This window comes from Pelodiscus sinensis, chromosome 1 (genome assembly GCF_052426305.1).
Source record: "Pelodiscus sinensis isolate ZL-2025 chromosome 1, ASM5242630v1, whole genome shotgun sequence".
Lineage (NCBI taxonomy): Eukaryota > Metazoa > Chordata > Testudines > Trionychidae > Pelodiscus > Pelodiscus sinensis.
Window position 1 is genome coordinate 144,135,693 of NC_143052.1, and position 19,876 is coordinate 144,155,568.

The 19,876-nt window shown below is 46.7% G+C and overlaps 1 protein-coding gene across 1 annotated transcript; it reads left to right on the top strand.

Moving 5' to 3' along the window:
- Nucleotides 1-1,093: 1,093 nt before the first annotated feature.
- LOC142819211 (stefin-C-like) lies at nt 1,094-13,997 on the top strand. Its single transcript, XM_075904458.2, has 3 exons — nt 1,094-1,251; nt 5,582-5,683; nt 13,754-13,997. The coding sequence occupies exons 1-3, from the start codon at nt 1,165-1,167 to the stop codon at nt 13,886-13,888; spliced, it is 324 nt and encodes a 107-aa protein (XP_075760573.1). The 5' UTR covers nt 1,094-1,164; the 3' UTR covers nt 13,889-13,997.
- Nucleotides 13,998-19,876: the final 5,879 nt, after the last annotated feature.

The window sequence follows — 19,876 nt, forward strand, 5'->3', positions numbered from 1 at the left end:
ATAAAAAATTCCCAGAGTGGATCTCTTAGGAAAACATCCAATTTGATTTAAAATTGCCAGGGATGAAGAACCCACCACGATCCTTGGTAAACTGTTGCAGTGGTAAATTGCTCATTATTAAATTGTATGCATTATTTACTGTCTGAATTCATCTAGCTTTGCTTTCCAGCCATTGGACCATTTGTGCAGTGTATATTTGTGTGTATATTTTAAATCTTTAAAATGTATCTGTCATTCAAAAATTAATACAATTCAATCCAATGGATGCTAATTCTGAGATAATACGAAAGGCTGTGGAGAAGTATATTACTTTCTTTGGGGTCGATCTGCCAATTTATAAAGACAAATGTTAAAGAGATAATGTAGAAAAAGAAAATGTTATTCCTGGTGCACAATTAAAACAAGACTAATTGCTAAATGCACATAGGTTGGGAAAAAGTTTGATAAAGAAATGTTCATGCATGTTTCTTTTGGAGGGCGGGTCATATTCCTTCATATAGAAAGCTAAAAGAAGGGGTAAGGGTAGCAGGCAGCATGTGCCAGCATTCTTATATGTCCTTTCAACAGTTGGAAAACCTTTCACTTTTGTAACAAAAAATAGAGAAATAAAATAGTTAAAAATAAAAGGCTTGCTGCCTTTGCTCGCTTAGGGTAACTTGGAGAACCAAGGTTCAAGGTAAACAGGAATTGCTGTTCCTGTAAATGAGACCTGGGAAGAACGTGTGGTAATTTTAAAGTTAATATTGGGAAATATTTGGGTGTTCTTCAGTGTTTACAATCACTTTTCTAATCACAAAGAATCACACCCTCATGAGATATGATGAAACTGGTTTTGAGTCAAAAAAATTGCCACACCAGCCTGAACCAAGTACCGTAATTAATAGGTGTTGGAGACTTATTTGTTTTCTGCTTTTCTGGGGTCCAGAAAGCAATATACACATTATGGTCTTTAAAATGCTCTTTCCCTTACTATTAAAAATACTATATTTTGCTTTCCTTTCTTCTCTCCTTTTCCCTTACAAACCTGATGATGGTAAAATCCACATCTACAAATCACGTGACTGTGTGGCTATATAATATTGGAAGTCTGAGTTTTCTTGGTCACATTTGCTCTAGATTTTGCTTGTCAGTGTTTGCAAACACCCTAAGAAGTTATTTGCCACTATGAGTGAAAGAGACCCTCCGCCAACTGTCGGAGGCTTCTCCGACCCCGAGCCTGCAAACGAAGAAATCCGAAAGATTGTTGAGCAGGTGAGTCACAGCCAATGAATGATGTAAAACAAACTAACAGCGAAAAAGGGTATGTCTTTAAAGCAAATTCCAGAGAGATTATGGAATGAAGCTAGAATTTATTTTAAAAATCTAACATCCAGCGTTGTCAATGAAAGCTCTCTAGACAGCTTCAGAGCATGGGACATGGAGAAATTGCTTAAGAAGAGATGATGCTGACTGCAGTCCAGGAAATTCTAGATATGCCAAGGTTGGAAGGGGTTAGCTAGTCTGACCACGTGGTTTACACAGGCATAGAACTTTTCAATCTCTTAATCAATTTACTGTGGCAATGTTCATTTTCTGTTGTGCTAGTTTTTCATCAAATGTCATGTGGCACCAAGTATAATGCCGTACAGTGGTCTGTTACATCAGTGGTATTACCTTTTATCAGCCACTTTTATAAGCTCATCAAAAATGTTATCAAGTTAATCTGACAGGATCTAAGTTCCATAAATTCACACTGATTGGCATTAAGTATACTAATTTCCTTTAATTCTTTATTAATCGAGACCCATATCAGCTGCTTCAATTTTTTACCTATGGTCAATGTCCAATTGGCCTGGATTATCCCATTTATTCTCTTTAAATAGTAACACATTAGCTTTCTTCCAAGCTTCTGACCTGATTTTCAGTCTTCTCAAAGCTCTAGGGACATGTACAGAAATAGATGAAAGACAGCAAGGTCTAGTGGTCTTTATAAGCGCTAGAAATTGAATCTACACAGCCAATTAACTGCCAGTGCAGTTCAACTGATAGTAGCAGCGATAGAAACACCTGTGGACACAGGGTTTTACAAGTTGCCATCGAAGCTTGACCTGTACAGAACTGGCTGACGGGGCAGTAAAAATATCAGTGTTCTGTCTACACGGGCACTTGTGTACTTGGACTAGTGGAGCTGCATGGTTGGTGCATTAGAGGTCGCATTTGTTAATGCAGAGCAGCCCAGGGAGACAGGCTTTTGTTCAGGGCTGCAACTAGAGTCCCATTACTGGGGGAGGGAGAGAGGATAGAAGAGGGGAGTGGGTATTGCAGAGACCCTGGATTCCACTATTTAAAAAAACAAATAACCTTCTAGGAGCCCAGGGGCTAGGTAGATCCCTGGGAAACCATGGATTTTCAGAGTTTGTCAGGACCTTGCTGTGATTTATAACGTTGGCCTTTCCGATAATGATTTAAGGCCCCTTGAAGGTTGTTTGGGCTTGGGGGTCTGGAGGAGGGGAAATACCCTGGGACTGCCTGGCTCAGCCGTGGACTCACTATGTGACCAAAGGCAGATCACGTTATCTCTTTGTGCTTCAACTTCCTCAGCTCTAAAAGGAGGACTGAAGGGGGAGGAGGGAGACTGACACGTCCCTTCCTCAAATGGGGACCGTAAAGTTGAATTCATGTTACTAAGATATATTGAGAGTCTTCCTCAAAAGGCAGCATGGAAGTACAAGACATTGGTGGTGTTGTGTGCACGCATTGTAGAAATGTAACAGACTCATTCTCTCTCAAATAAATAACCAATTTTTAGAAGCCAAGTTTAGCTGCAGACAGCACGTATCAGAAATGAGGCCACAATACTTGGCTTTCAGTGAACACAAATGTGGCACAAAGGTGAAACGTCAAGTCAGGTTTTGCTTTCATTGCCATGAGGGTCAGCAGAGGGTTTCCAATGTCCCTGCCCGTTCACTGAGAGCAGACGACAGCCTCTGGAGGGCAGCGATGTAGGGACCTGGACGACTTCAGGAAAGGACCATGCACTTGGAATGATTTAAAGCAGCAGTTCTCAACCAGGGGCCACAAGCAGGTTTCAGGGGGCCCCAAAATAAACCAGAGAGCAGGGCCAGCGCTCGACTTCTGGGGGCCCAGGGCAGAAAGCTGAAGCCGGAGCCCTGGCACCCGGCGTTGAAGCCCCCACATGGGGCTGAAGGCAAAGGCTGAGCAGTGGAGCTTTGCAGGGCCCCAGGCAGTTGCCTTGCTTACCCACCTCGGCCCTGGCTTTAATCTAGTTGTCTAATGTGAAGAGAACCAGTTGTTGTGGCACAGGTGGGCTGTAGAATATTCACCACGCGCAGCAGGGGGGAGTCAGAAAGAAGACTGGACACTCCTGACCTAAAAAAATATAACAACATTATTCATTGCTCTCTCATCCATTCCAAAAGACGAAACCCTTGCCTGGTGCTTAGAGCAGCAGAAAGAACTCACCAGTCCTGACTTCCCCTTGCTGGCTCTGCCATTGCGTAAGATCTGTGTGTGCTGAGGAGAGGGCAGCCTGTGGTCCCACCCATAGTCCACACAGTCAGGTGCCTAAGTACCTTTGTAGATGTGGGCCTTGCGCTCTGCCCCTCTTTTCTCCATTTTAGTCCTAGCTAGTTTAACTGGCTCCCCACCCTGAATACTGGCTGCTGAGAATCCCTTTCTTACACACACTTAATGCAGGGGGAGCCTGGGTGTTAACTCAGGGCTAAAAATTCTCCTGGTCAGCAGGGTGCCAAAGGTCCTCAGTGCAATCTAGCCCCAACCACCCTGGCCCTATCCATCTGTGGAGCGTGTTGGCCCCCGAGCATTCCCTTCCTTCCTCTCCTAATCTTAGATAAGTCCAGAAACAACCTCCAGCCGAATGGATTGCTCCTTAAATCTCCTTGGCCTGAATCTGGGGACTAGGCAGCTGGCAGCTTGGCCTCCCTTGATGGCCAATAGCTAACTGATGGGTAAATGGTGCTGGAGGTTGGGGGGTTGTGAACGGGGAGAGGGGACAGCTTGTTTGTCTGAGACAAGGGCAGCGGGCTGAGGGGACGTGTAACTTGCCACACCCAAAGAAGCACAAAGCCTGGGTGCAGCGCCCTGAAACTCCTGAGAGCAGCAGAAGGGGAGGTTCCATGGGAGCCGGAGGAATGTTTAGTCAAGAACAGGGGTGTCGGGGTTCTGGGCGCAGGGCCATGATTGCAGCATTTGGGTCCTAGGCCGTGTGTGTAACTGCTGCTTGGGGAGGAGAGCTCCCCCGCCTGTGGCCCCGCCCATACTCCCCCCTGCTCCGCCCCCTCCCCACTGTCACCCTCCTCTATTCCCTCCCCCTCCCTGCTCAACCTGTTCCAGCCTAATGCCTGAACCCAAATGTAGCAAATGACATCTGAAAAAACCCTCTCCTACTATTTATTTCTAAAGAAAATGGAGTATGGATTGCACTGCATGCCAGATTGTCGAGACTGGGACCTAAATAAAAGCACTAAATTTGGGGAAAACATGTCAGCCACAGGTTTTTTGATATACCCTGGAAAAACCTGATATACCAAATAAGATATACCATAATATATACCTGAGATACCAAATATACCAAATAATTAGAGTTATTTGCAAAAGTTTGTAAGAAGGGTAAGTCAGTCGTCCTGCTGAATACAACAGTAAATATTATGCAATACATGATGCAGCTCTTCTCTGTTTTACATTTTCTTAATTGGTATTTCTAAGCTGACTTTATATTTGTACTCCTAAGCCTTCATCAAGCAATGCAGATAGATAAATAGTTTAAACGGAATCGAGTCTTTTTTCTGAGCCTGCAAATGAGCAGGGCCTTGTGTCCAACCTTTAGGGAAAGGTTGGACGGGCCTAACCTACGGGAGCCCTAGGCTGCAGCTGGGGTTATCCCTAGTAAACTAGCTAGCGTGTGTGTAGGGCATGTATTGTGTGAATGGTTTCCATGGAATGCTTTTCCTTCACAATCAATGTGCTGGCTTAGGAGGAGCGGTGTGATAACCTGTCGCTGCTGGCTCTGCACTGTTCAGAGCCTGTGGAGAGAAAGCCGTACAGGTGCTGGCCCGCTGAGGCAGGCTGGCTTGCTGGAGAGATCACACAGTAGCTCAGGAAGCTGTGCAGCCTGAACTCCCTTCTCAGGAAAGAAAGAGAGAAGGGCCTTTGCCCAAGAGAGGTGATGGCTGAGGAGCTGTGGGCCTGGAGTGGGTGCCCTTGGTGGCCTCAAGGGGAAGCACAGGTGCACTTGCCCTAGACCGGGGCTATTTGACTTTAGAAGCCCGGGGGGAGGTTACAATGATACTCACAGAATCAAGTAAAAGCTTTCAGGAAAGGCCAGGCAGCAATCCTAGTTTTGGGACGTGAAGCCTGTTGCAGGATTTGTGGAGCTCAGGAAATAGGGTGGGAAGCTCTGAGCTGAGTTGAATTGTTTGTTAAGAAGCAAGTTCCAAAGAAGCGAAATGTCTGCTGCATGTAAGTTGATGTACCTTTTTCGGAAAGCTGAAGCATTAAACGTATGATAAGAAGGAGTGTGCTGAGCTTTTTGCACATCCTAATCCTTTCTTTTTCATTATAGGTGCAACCACAACTGGAAGAGAAAGTGGACGTGAAATATGAATACTTTGAAGCCATTGAATTTAGAACGCAGATAGTTGCAGGAACAAACTACTTAATTAAGGTCAGTACTCAACAAAATCCCCCACTTCTTCCAGCCTTGGCAAGTGTTCTACTTTACGTAGAATGGAGCTGTCATTTGGAGTGGCTTGAGGCAAGATGTTCAAACAGTGAGCAAACAATGCAGGGAAAGGTCCAAGATGACTTTTCAGTAAGGAAGAGACAATCTCTCGTGATTTTTTCAGTGCCCACCTAACATCTCTACACGAGATAGCTGGCTGCTGTTTCTCTACAGGAGTAGAAAAGAAAAGAAGGGGGTTTTGTGAATCCCACCTAAGTATTTATAAAGCACACGTCACACGAGTTCAGCTTAAAATTGCCACATTTTGGGCTTGCCAAGAGGGCAATATCCATTCCAGACTCTCCAATGGCTTTTACAACTCTCACCCTCCGGCACTGGCCTTTGCTATTGTGTAAGCACAAGGGTATGTCTGCACAGCAAAGTTATTTCGAAATAACTTTCCTAGAGTCTCCACAGCCAAACTGCTATTTCAAATTTAATTCAAAATAGAGGAGCGCTTATTTTAAACTTGGTAAACGTCATTCTACGAGAAATAATCATAGAATCATAGAATCATAGAACTGGAAGAGACCTCAGAAGGTCATCAAGTCCAGCCCCCTGCTCTAGGCAGGACCAATTCCAACTAAATCAACCCGGCCAGGGCTTTGTCAAGCTGAGACTTAAACACCTCTAGGGATGGAGACTCCACTACTTCCCTAGGTAACCCATTGCAGTGCTTCACCACCCTCCTAGTGAAATAGTTTTTCCTAATATCCAACCTGGACCTCTCCCACCGCAACTTGAGACCATTGTTCCTTGTTCTGCCATCTGTCACTACTGAGAACAGCCTCTCTCCATCCTCTTTGGAACCTCCCTTCAGGAAGTTGAAGGCTGCTATCAAATCCCCCCTCACTCTTGCTTCTGCAGATTAAACAGACCCAAGTCCCTCAGCTTCTCCTCATAAGTCATATGCTCCAGCCCCCTAATCATATTGGTTGCCCTCCGCTGGACCCTCTCCAATGCGTCCACATCCTTTTTGTAGTGGGGGGCCCAGAACTAGACACAATACTCCAGATGCGGCCTCACCAAAGCCGAATAAAGGGGAATAATGACATCTCTGGATCTGCTGGCAATGCTCCTCTTAATGCAACCTAATATGCCATTAGCCTTCTTGGCTACAAGGGCACACTGTTGACTCATATCTAGCTTCTCATCCACTGTAACCCCCAGGTCCTTTTCTGCAGAACTACTACTTAACCAGTTGGTCCCCAGCTTGTAACTATGCTTGGGATTCTTCCGTCCCAAGTGCAGGACTCTACACTTGTCCTTGTTGAACCTCATCATATTTCTTGTGGCCCAATCCTCCAATTTGTCTGAGTCATTCTGTACCCTATCTCTGCCCTTAAGCGTATCTACCTCTCCCCCCAGCTTAGTGTCATCCGCAAACTTGCTGAGGGTGCAATCCATCCCCTCATCCAGATCATTAATAAAGATATTGAACAAAACCGGTCCTAGAACCGAACCTTGGGGCACTCCTCTAGAAACCGACCGCCATCCTGACATCGAGCCATTGATCACTACCCGCTGGGCCCGGCCTTCTAGCCATCTTTCTAGCCATCTTACCGTCCATTTATCCAATCCACAATCCCTTAACTTGCTGGCAAGAATATTGTGGGAGACCGTATCAAAAGCCTTGCTAAAGTCAAGGTATATAACATCCACTGACTTCCTCATGTCCACCGAGCCAGTTACCTCATCATAGAAGCTAATCAGATTGGTCAGGCACGACTTGCCCTTTGTGAATCCATGCTGACTATTCCTAATCACTTTCCTCCCATCCAAGTGCCTCAATATGGATTCCTTAAGGATCCCTTCCATGATTTTTCCAGGAACCGAGGTAAGACTGACCGGCCTATAGTTCCCTGGATCATCCTTCTTCCCTTTTTTGAAGATGGGCACTACATTTGCCTTTTTCCAGTCATCTGGGATTTCTCCCGATCTCCACGACTTTTCAAAGATAATAGCCAAAGGCTCCACAATGATATTTGCCAACTCCCTCATTACCCTCGGATGCACTAAGTCCGGACCCATGGATTTATGTACGTTTCGCTTTTCTAAATAGTTCCTAACCTGTTCTTTACCCACCACGGGCTGTCCATCTTCATCCCATCTTGCATCACTTGGCGCAGAAGTCCAGGAGCCGACCTTGTCCATGAATACAGAGGCAAAGAAAGCATTGAGTACTTCAGCTTTCCCCACATCATCTGTCACTAGGTTACCTCCTTCATCCATTAGGGGCCACACACCCTCTCTGATCACCTTCTTCTTGTTAACATGCCTGTAGAACCTTTCTTGTTATCCTTCACATCCTTAGCCAGTTGCAATTCCATTTGTGCTTTCGCCTTCCTGATAACCCCCCGGCATTCTTGAGCTATACCTTTAAACTTCTCCCTGGTCATTTGTCCAAGTTTCCACTCTTTGTAAGCTTCCTTTTTGTGCTTAAGTTCACCAAGGATTTCCCCTGTAAGCCAGTCCGGTCTCCTACCATGTTTGCCTCTCTTGCTACGCTTCGGGATGGTTTCTTTCTGTGCCTTCAATAAGGCTTCTTTAAAATGGTGCCAGCAGTCCTGGACTCCTTTCCCCTTCAAGTTAACATCCCAGGGGATTCTGCCCATCAGATCTCGGAGGGAGTCAAAATCTGCTTTTTTGAAGTCCAAGGTGTGTACTTTACTACTCTCTTTTCTTCCTTTCGTCAGGCTCCTGAAATCTACCATCTCATGATCACTGCTTCCCGGGTTGTCACCCACCTCCACTTCCCCTATTAGTGTTTGTGAGCAGAAGGTCAAGCTGCGCACGGCCCCTGGTCGGATCCTTCAGCACCTGTGTCAAGAAGTTATCCCCAACAGTCTCCAAAAACTTCCTGGATTGCCTGTGTACTGCCGTATAGGTTTCCCAGCAGATGTCAGGGTGATTAAAGTCCCCCACGAGAACCAGGGCCTGCGATCTGGAAGCTTCGCTCAGTTGTCCGAGGAAAGCCTCATCTACCTCATCCACCTGATTCGGTGGCCTGTAGCAAACACCAACCACAACATCAATGTTGTTGTTTGCTCCTTTAAACTTAACCCATAGACTTTCAACAGGTTTTTCTCCCTCTTTATACTGGAGTTCAGAGCAATCGTAGTGCTCTCTTACATATAGTGCAACTCCTCCTCCTTTTCTCCCCTGCCTGTTGTTCCTGAACAGTCTATACCCTTCCATGACAGCGTTCCAGTCATGCGAGTCATCCCACCAAGTCTCTGTTATCCCAATTAAATCATATTTCTTGGTCTGGGCCAGGGCCTCCAGTTCTTCCTGTTTGTTGCCCAGGCTTCTCGCATTAGTGTACAAACACTTCAGGTAACCAGTTGATCGTCCTATCTTCTCCATTCGAAACATGGGTCCTCTTTTCTTGCCCCTTCCTCTCTGCATTTCTTCCTGGTATCCGACTTTCCCACTTCCCTCAGGGTTTTGGTCACCGTCCCCCGATGAACCTAGTTTAAAGCCCTCCTCACTAGGTTCGCAAGCCTGCCCGCGAAGATGCTCCTTCCTCTCTTCGTTAGGTGGATCCCATCTCTTCCTAACAATCCTTGCGCCCGGAACAGAGTCCCATGGTAGAAGAAACCAAAGCCCTCTCTGCGACACCATCTGTGCAACCACGCATTTACGTCCTCAATTCGACGATCCCTGCCCAGTCCTTTCCCTTCAACAGGGAGGATGGAGGAGAATACCACTTGTGCTCCAAATTCTTGGATCCTTCTTCCTAGTGCTACATAATCCGCAGTAACACGCTCAAGATCATTCTTGGCCGTATCATTAGTTCCCACCTGGAATAGCAGGAAGGGATAGCAATCCGAAGGTTTGATCAGCTTGGTAAGCATCTCAGTGACATCCTGAATGCGAGCTCCTGGTAAGCAGCACACCTCTCGAGATTCCAGGTCCGGACGGCAGAGGGATGGCTCAGTCCCTCTTCGGAGGGAGTCCCCGACCACCACCACCCGTCGTTTCCTTTTGGGCGTGGTGGCCGTGGAACTCCCATCCGTAGGACTATGCATCCCATGCCTTCCAGTAGATGGTGATCCCTTCTGGTTTCTTCCTTGTGAGGTTCCTTCCAGAGCTTTCAGCACTGCAGAGCCTGTGGAGAGAGCTTGAAAGCGATTGCTTACCTCTATAGCATTCCCGTGCTGGCCTTTTTCCCCTTCTAGAAGTTACATGCTGCCAGTTCTCTTCTTGGTCACGTACTGCCCTCAGTGGCTCTTCTGCCTGCTGTGCTTGAAGGATTAAATGCTGCCTTCTATCGAGGAAGTCTTCATCCTCTCTGATCAAGCGTAGGGTCGACACTTGGGCCTCCAGTCCTCTAATTTTTCCTTCCAAAATGTCAACCAGCTTGCACTTCATGCAGATGAAATCCGTTCTTTCTTCCGGGAGGAAGACAAACATGGCACACGCTGTGCAGGTAACAACAGCAGACCCATCACCAACCATCGCTGCTGTCCTGGAAAAGGGATTTAAAAATAAAGGCAAGAGAATCTCCCACCCTTCCCTCTCCCCTTCCGAACTCCCTCTCAAAACTCCCTGTTAGCAATCACCTGTTTGCAAGCTCCTTGGTCGCTTGCCAACTCCCTTATAAAGCCCCTCCCCCTACCAAGGCTCAGCCAATCAGCAGAGGCTTCTAGAATTCAAACTTTAATTAGAAGCCAACAGTTGCCACCTGCCAATCACAGCCAATCAAGGGGAGGGGGAGGGCAGAGGGGAGGTGGAAAAAAAAAAGCCTCATTCTCAAACACAGGGGAAAATAAATAAATAAACAAAAAAACAAAAAAGAACACACACCAACCCTCACTCAGAAACACAAGCTCAGCACACAGCAAGAAAGCCCCAAACACAACACCCACTTCCCTCAAGACTCCTGTATCTGCTTCTCCTCTACCTGGAGAACTCCCTCTCTAAAGCCTCACTCAAACAGGCTGGCCAAATTTGAAATAGCTGTGTAGACACTTATTTCGAAATAGGGGGCCTCTAGCCCTTCCCAGGGTGCCCTGGTGGCCACTCCAGCCTCAACTAAGATCTGTCCTCTCTCTCCCTCCCTCCCCAGAGCCCTCAAAGGGGTTGACTCTGGCCACAGTGCCTGTGCCAGCTCCAAGCCTGCCAGTCTAGAGCCAGCAGTCACTGCCCTTGACCCAGTGGCCCCAAAACATGAGCCAGCAAGCCACTGGCAGCCAGCCCCCCCACCGCTCCCCAGGAGCCTGCCAGGACCCAGAGAAGGCAGGTGCCTTCCTGGTCCAGGGCAGAGATCAGGGTGGACCTTATCCAGGTTTGGGGGGGGATGCCCCCAACTTCCATGATCTCTGCACTAGATGGAGGAACGCTCCTGTCTGACAGGATAGCTGCCAGCCTGGCCACCAAAGGCCACATGCGAACCCAGGAGCAGGTTTGCATGACAATCAAGTTGGTCCGGCGAGACCCCCCAACCCTGAACCCTGAGCTTCCCCTCCCCCTTCTTCCCCTTGCTTCCCCCTTCCAGCTCCCTCCTCCCAGGTTTCCCCCTCCTCTCTCCCACCAGAGTCTCATTTCCTCCCCCCCAGTTTTGTTAAATAAAGAGAGTTTGTGTTCATGACACTATGTGTATTTTATTTGACATCAGGAAGCGGAGTTAGGGAGGGGTAAATGGAAGGACGTGAAGGAGGAATGAGGCACAAGTCCCCAGTGGAGCAGACCAGGGAGGCTCTTAGTGCTCTTCAGGGTGAAAGCTCTCCCGCAGGGCCTCCTGGATACTGACAGCCCCCAGATGGACCTCCTGGATGGCAGGCTGCTGAAAGTGCAGCCAGGCTCGCAGCAATGAGTCCAGGAGAAGCACCAGAGAGTCCAGGGGCACCTCTGGCTCCATGTTGCAGAGTGCAGGGTGTCCCAAGTGAGGGCAACCAGAGCATGCAGTGGCAAAAATGCTCTGCTGTCCCTCATCGAGATAGGCAAGCAAGCAGGGAAACCTGAGAACCAGCTGCCCAGCGGTAGGCGGGGTGTCCCTTTAAGCACAAACTTCAGATAGCCTCAGGCAACAGCCACACAAAGACACTCCTGACTGTAGCCAGTCAGGAACCCCCCCTGTAACATCCATCTTTGCTTGCCTGGAAGCATACAGGGCACACAGAGCAGTAAAATCAGCATAGTCTGTGAAGCCTTGACAGGAGGCCCGGATATGCTAGCTCACAGTGACCCTGGATGGCTGTAAATAGAGATATGCCAATTGTTGACTTCGAGGCCGGGAGAACTGCCTTGGCTGGCACCTATATTGATACGAACACACAGCCGTCCGCAGTGGGAGGGATCTTCCGCCCAGTAAAGAATGTCCAGTACTCATAATTTAGTTATCTCTCTTGCAAGTGTAAATTAAGTTGAAACTCCCTTGTAAGAACTGGCGTCACAAAGACAGACCAACACAATTTGGCATCGTAGATAAGAAAGAAGATACTGGCCCCTATGGGTATAAAGATGGGTCCAGCAGCACATTTACTCTCATCGTCAATCTACCATCTATCTGCTGGTCAGGTTAGGTGATTGGCCTCCTGAGGTTCCACGGGGACGCCCATCTCGTATTTGTCTTTCCTAGTAATTGAGGGACTGGTCCTGGCCTGATACGCTGGAGTTGAGAGGCAAAGAAGGGGGTAAAAATTGTACCTGGATGTGTCCTTTGTCTTAAGTGTACACATAGACTTAGAGCTCTGATGCTCTGCCTGACCTGGTTCCGGCCAGCCTGAAATGCGATTCAGTGTCCACTCAGTGTGGACGTGCTATTTCGAAATAACTTATTTCGAATTAACTATTTCAAAATCAGATAGTCCATCCCCTCTTTCCTTTCAGTCCTCGTGATCAAATTACACGTTCCAAGGCTCGCACTTCAGGGGAAGGGATGAGAAATTGATTATTAAGGAGATTTTCCCCTTTCCCAAATGTTTTCCTAGAACGGGGCCCTGTGGTCGGTCACAAGCTGCCTGGGACCCAGAGGCCAAGGCTGCTCCTTCTGTGGAACATGGTCTCTGAGCATTCCTGCCCCAGGCCTCATTCTGGTCTCCTGAGCCAGAGTCCCACCTCAGACTAGTCTGTAGCCCAGCGGTCAGACATTTCTCTGACAAGTAGAAAACCCATGACCAAGACTTGTCCTGCACAAGAGGGTATTGACTGGGATCTCTCCTGGCCTTGTATCACTAGGGCATGGAAGTGTTTAGGGGTGGGATTTTTAAAAGCACAAAGTAAGGAGGAGGGGACTTTTCAGAATTGTCTGTGGAACTGGTGCCCCTAAAATCATGTAGGTTCTTTGAAAATCTTTTCCAGGACCCTAACAGGAGGCACTCATTTTTGAAGCTCTAGGCCTAAGACTTGAGGATTAAATGTGGACTTTTGCTACAGCATCCCCCAACAAGATTTACAGAGCGTCCCCCAACAAAGGCACAGCATGTCCTTGTGCAGTCCAATATCTTTGGCTCTTTGTTACTGAAGAGCAACAGATTGGCTGGCTACAGCCAGCCAGTCAAGGGTTTTTTAGGGCCTGCTCTCCTGTCCTGTAGGGATGTGTTTTTTCCCTGTAGGGATCTTTTGATTTTCCTAACACAAACTCACCCTGACTGCCTGGATCCCCACAGAGATGTGCAAAGTGCAGAAGATAAGGGGTTGAGTGGGATCATTTTTGGAGTGTGAAGAATGGGACTTAAATTAAGCTCAGGCATAAACAGGTGCAACTCCCAGGGCAACCAATGGAAGTAGCAGCTTGTTAGGGCAGGGCTGAATTTGACCTTGTGATTTCAGGGATAATATTTTGATTTTTGCTGATCATCGGGAGAACCCTAGTTTGGACACAAAGGCCTGTTTCTGTTCACACATGTGGTTTAACACGGGACAGTCTCCGCAGCCCAGGTTGAGGGGCTTGAATATTCCATGTTGGATTTAATTTTTATTTTAGAGCTATTCAATGGCTCAGCAAGGAAAATCCCCAGCACATCCCTTCCTTGGAATCTGCTTAGTCCTGCTCTCTTTGTCTTTCAGGTTTCTGTCAGCAACAGCACTGAAGAGTGTGTGCACCTGAAGGTGTTCGTAAGCCTTCCCTATGAGAAGAAGGAGCCCAGTCTTACTGCCTATCAGACTGGCAAAACCAAACGTGATCCACTGACCCCCTTTTAATGATCTGCTTGGAATGGGCTCTTTTACTGCTCTTTCTACAGAGTCCCGGCTCATAATGCTCGTGCCAATACATGAATGAAAATAAAAGGAATCTGATTTTCAAACCAAAGTTTGTGTTTCCATGTTGCTTGTAACAGAAGGGTACGTTCATTCCAGCAGTAAGCAACTGCTGCTAACTCACCAAAGGCCCTACTCTCAAAAACTAAAACCGGAGCCCACATTAGAAGTCATGCAGGAATTTAAAGAAACAATCAAATTGTTTCCCAAGCAATTCTTTTAACAAATAATGGTGTTGGTGCTGGGGGACTGGACAGATGTGCCTGACTGAATGAGAGAGGCTTGGGGTCAGTCAGGGTCTGCATGAGGAAGGCTCCTAACTCCCGAACAATCCCCTGCAAAGAAATGAGTCCACACTTCTCCTAACCACACCTAAAAGTCCTCCAGGTTCACTTTCAGGCTCCTTCCCTCTCTCTCAGACTCCCCCAGTCTTTTCACTTGTCTGAGGGGTGTGGGAAATACTATAAGACAAACTTGCTGACAGGTATTTTGAACTAAATTAGCAAAACAATTGAAACTGGCATTATTATAGTGTCATATATTGACATATAATATATGCAGAATTTTAATATACTGTGTGCAGCATTTTTAACATTCTGGCGCAGACAAAGCCACCCATGTCACCAGTAGGTGAACACTTTTCACACCCTGTGTTGGAGCTGGTCTCAAAGGAAACCTGTACAACACCTTCAAATAACAAGCTTGGAAAATTAAATTAATAATACCGCTAGATGCTAAAAAGCATGAATTGAACAGGCTTCATGGTTGATTACAGCAATGTGTAAGAGTACCTCTCTCCTTTTGCTTAATAGCCTACTTCAAACTTCTTTTACATAACAGTCTAATCTTTATTTTCCACTCCCTGCAAGTGGTGTTCTAAGACAGGCATTACTCCTTAAACCTAATAGTCTGTCCCAACTTGAATTTAGATCAAACACACTAAGCCCTGGTCTACCTTAGGGAGTTATTTCAAAATAACAAACAGAGCATCCACATTACCAAGCCTGTTGTTTCAAAATAAGCGGCTGGTTATTTCAAAATAATAACTCCTGCTTTCCAGGAGGACTAACACTAGTTTCAAAATAGTTATTTTGAAATGGCAGTAGTATGGACTCTCCACAGCTGCTATTTGAAATAATTACTCCCCAGATTCACTCCAAGTAATTATGCCCCAGTGCTTCCTGTGGCTCTAAGTCAAGGTAGCGCATCCACATTAAGGGAGCCTGCCTCAGACTAATTTCAAGGCTTCCCTGCAGTGTGGACATGCTATTTTGAAATAGCTATTTTGGATGTTATTATTATTTCAAAATAAATTATTTCAAAATAATTTCCTCGTGCAGACATGCCCTGATATTTCCCCTCTGTTGACCCATTAGCTCTGAAGCCTGTATCTTTCATCAGCAGAATTTGGTCCAGAAAAATATACAACTTCACTGACTTTGTCTCTCTTACATCTTGGGAGCAACACAGCTCCAAGATTGCAAACACATATTAAAAATTGACCCTGTCACTTTTAATATACAAGATCAAATGCAATTGTGGGACTTTTTGTATAATGTAAATTTCCCGTTTCCAGGAGGAAAAAATTCCCTGAATCAGTGCAGTAAATACATTCATTTGTGACCGCAAGTATCACACTGGCAGCTTATGTGAGTGTGCAACTTGATGCTTGGTGTATTGTAAGAAGTCAATACCTTAATATGTAAACTGCACTGAGGTATTTACCAGCACCTTGCTTCCAGGAATACCAGTGCCACCGACACATTCAAATGGTCTGTTTTCGCTCTTAAGCAAGTGTCTGTCTCAAGACCGTCAGCCCTAGATCTGGCATCCACAGCTTGGTGCATAGCTAAGGAATGGCACATAACATACTGTGCTGGCTTCCTCGCCCCCCTAAGGTGAGTTGCAGGTGGGTGGGGTTGGAGAGAGACCCAGGTGGAAGAGCGTGAAACAAAGGGTTGATCTGAGGGGTGGCTTCTGTTGCCTTTGCCAGGGGCAGCGCTGCTGAGTCAGGGCCCCAGGCCCAGAGCCTCAGAGGTATTTAGGGTACAGTGGCAGCTAAAGGCCTGAAAACCTTTGAGGCTCTGGGCGCTAGACACAGAGCTTGTGGGAGTTCCAGTAGGGCTGGCAATGAATCGCCATGAACGCGTGTGATTCCTGCAGAGCACAATTAACACCTTCCTTTTGAACAGGGGATGGGAACTGGTTTGATGTCCTCTCCTTCACCTCTCCTCTCTGCAGTTATTGGCTTACAGATAAAGAACCCTTCCAATAAACTGAGAAGGAAAGATAAAAACTGGCTTAAAGGTGAATGTGAGAGAGAGAAGGGCTTCAAAGTACATCACCTGCAGGTTTGCTAGTCCCATTCAGATTTGTAAGACTGAAGGTACGTCTACACTGCAAGCTTATTTCGGAAAAAGCTATTGTGGAAGAGATCTTCTGGGATAGCTTGTTTCAAAATAGAGCTTCCACGCTACAGGGAAGCCTCAAAATTAGTCTGAGGCAGGCTCCTGTAATGTGGACGTGTTACCTCATTTTAGATCCCCAGGAGGCACTGGGGAGGAGCTATTTAGAAATAGCAGCAGTGGAGCGTCTACACACGCCCTCTTCTGAAAGAGCTTTTTTGGAAGAGGCGTTGTTTCTCATGGAATGAGGTTTGCCAACATCGGAAAAAGCCCTCCATTATTTCAATTTTCTTTCAAAATAACACAATTGCTAGTATTGTTTTTCTGGAATTATAGCCATTATTCTGCAAAAACGGTGCAGTGTAGACCCACCCTACATATATTCTCAAGGCAGCTAATGCTGACATCAGACAAGGCTGAATTATGATCTTTACTCTTGTACGCTGGAGCCAAGTGCCTTTCACCCTAAGTAAGCTCTGGCCAGGAACAACTATATCTCATTTTTAAATTCTGATGCTCTGAAGAGGTTTTAAAAAGGGCTGCACAGCACAAAATACATACAAAGGATATGGATTCCTTATGTGTGGTTTAGATGAGAGTAGAGAATAATAAGAAAGCAGGACTCTAGAATTTTATTCCCACTGCTGCTGGTGGCTGGCTGTGTGACCGAGCAAATCGATTTTTTTTCTGAGTTTATCTTTCTGGGACATCAAAGTAATCTTCTGTAAAAAGCTTTGAACCCATTGATTGTATTCGAGACTGTTAGTCTATTATGCGGTTGTGCAGTGTTACAAATTGCTGCTTAATTGCCCAGTGTTGTAAGCAGTGGTGCACCAGAACTGAAGCTGTTATTTTAAATGTTATAAAGAAGTACGCAGCCCTTATGACAGGAATGTAAACTTCAATATGCAAATTAATGCTGCCAAGTATTTTTCAAGATGGTTGCAAAATAAGGGGGTGCAGGGTTTGAAGTGAAATGTTGTCACTTCAAAATATTTTTTAGAAGGTTTTCATACCTTTGGCCAAAAAACAGGACCAAAATGGTCGTTGGATTTTTGTTTCCTACAAACCAGGCTCTTGATAAGTAGTAAGTAACCAGGCTCATTTTTATACCATCTTTTTATTGACAACAACTTTGTTACTTAAAATAAAAAATTGAATTTGTCAACTTCATTCAGAGTATTTCGAACCGTTCTACCCAGTACGTTGAGCTGAGCGTCAGTCTGATATCAGCCTGAAATAGTATCTTTGAGCGAGGCAGGAATTGTTCCCATTCCGGCTTTGAGGTAGGCTGCCAGCTGCCAGCCCATGCTGGCTATGACCCGGCAGTCCCATGGGCTGGAGCAGCCTTCCACGTGCAGCAGGCCGGGGGCCGTTCTGAGGGAACGGTTAACCATTGCCCGGTAAGCATCACGGTGTCAATGGGGAGCTTGGAAGGTAGATGTAACTTAGCAGAAAAGGGGGCTGTTTTAGGGGAGTGCCTACTAATAGAGCTGAATCTGGTTTATATCACCAGGGCCAGCCTGAGCCATTCTTGCGCTCTGGGCAGTGGGCAATCGGCACCTGACTGACATGTACTGGGCGTCGCGCCCCGAGGTGCGGAGTGCACGGGGGGCGCCTGATGCAGCACTCCCTACCACTTCAATCAGGCGCTCCCCATAGGTTGGTGCCCTGGGCACCACTTAATCCGGCCCTTTATATCACCCATCTAGCCAGTTGGAGATAGATTCACAAAGAGACGTAGGTGCCTAGGTCCTAAATTAAAGTGCCACTCAAAACCCTTGCTAAGCTGCCACCTAACCCTACAGTCAGCTAAAAATTACTCAGCGCCTGCATTTCTGCCATTAGGTGCATCAGAGACTCAAAGTTCCTTCCTCTGGGCATGCACGCTGCTGCCTCAGTCTTGGTGCCCACGCGCGCCTCTCATGCTGAATCCCCAGCAGGATCCTCAAACCAAGTGAAACTAGGCAGTGCTCTGCCTGTCTTGCCTGCAGGGCACAGTTTGGTAGGTGTTCTCAGAGCACTCGGAACTTCACCCAAAATGGGAGGGGAGGAAAGACTCACCTCTGAGGCTGGTGTAGAAGCTATTTTATGTTTAGCTAGAAGCCATCTTGTATAACAGAAACCATTTCAGCTTTTTGTCTTTGCACGTAGGCCAGAGTGAACTTTCTATCACCCCATGCGCCAGGCCAAGACAGATGTGCTATTGGAATGTGTTAACTGGGCTGGTTCAGAGAGGAGAGGTATTCTCTCATACCTGTCCGCCATCTTGTTGATAAGGCTTTGTTTTTCCTAGTTTAATTGATTATTTCTGTAATTGGATGCCCTGACGTCAGACTGTTTGGCTAAGGGTATAAAGATACTAGGATTGATTGTATTAGCAGCCTTACTGGGCCCGACTTTTCTGGGACCACATTTGGCTCACTTTGCTTTACTGATCAATAAAGCAATCAGTTGTTAGCCGCCTAAACAGAGAGGAGCGTGTTTTTGCTTCGACAATTTGGAGGTTCCACCGAGATTCCTAACGCGCCACTTGCCTGTATGGACAGACCGGCACTCCACTTCCAAACCTCTCAGAGCGCTCAAGGGAAGGTAAGGAGATACCTGTTACGAAATCTCCTGGTGAGGGCTTGGGATTTGGAGTGACGGCCGGCCATTGGGGTAAGGGGGGCTACGGAATTCAATTTTGTAGAGCGGCTAACATTTTGTTTGTCTGTGTCTGTTTTTGTCTATCAGGCGTGTCTTATGTGTCACAGTTCCAAAAGTGCACACCGGTGTCTCTAGTGAGGCAGCCACGCGCTGGACCCTCTGTGTTCGGACGCTAAAAGCTGATGTGGTGCCATTACTCTCTCGGCACACGGAACTGTGGGGAAGCTTTGTTGTCTCTCTCTGTTATTTGTGGGCGTAGTACTGACCTCTGAGGCTAACCCCAGGCCATAGTACCCCATTCCGCCAGGCTGTCTCCATGCGCCAGGACGTGGTGTTCTGCCAGGCTGGGACGGGTGCCGGAAACCCTTGCGAGCCAGGTGGACCTTGAGTCCAGTGCCTCACAACAAAAATGGGGGGGACCAGTGCGAGCAGGTGAATTCTTGATTCAGTGACTTGCAGAGCGAGCAGGCGGATCCTGATTCGGTGACTCGCAGAGCAAGCAGGCGGATTCTGATTCCGTGACTCGCAGAGCGAGCAGGCGGATTCTGATTCGGTGACTTGCAGAAGAAGGTGTAAGCAGGCGGACTTTTAGTTCGGTGTCTTACAGAATCTGTTTAAGCGTGCGCAGGAAATGGGGGTAGGTCAGTCTACAGGAATGCCAGTGCCTTTATGATAAGAGCCTTCTGGTATAGGATCCTAATGAAGTCTGATATTAAGTACCTGATGTCTTAGGGCAGCGCCACTTAATAGAAACACCCATGAGAATTGGACAATAAAGAAAGATGCATCTAAATGTGGAAACTGTAGGAAAAATGTGAAAAAGGAGAAAAAAAATTTGTGAGAAAAAAATGTGTGTGAAAAATGAGTATGAATGTAA

Bases quoted from the DNA above. Each gene is read 5' to 3' on its own strand.
- LOC142819211 (XM_075904458.2), top strand. From the start codon at position 1,165: ATGAGTGAAAGAGACCCTCCGCCAACTGTCGGAGGCTTCTCCGACCCC. The intron at 1,252-5,581 runs GTGAGTCACAGC...TTTTCATTATAG, and splicing joins TCCGAAAGATTGTTGAGCAG to GTGCAACCACAACTGGAAGA. The intron at 5,684-13,753 runs GTCAGTACTCAA...TTTGTCTTTCAG, and splicing joins GAACAAACTACTTAATTAAG to GTTTCTGTCAGCAACAGCAC.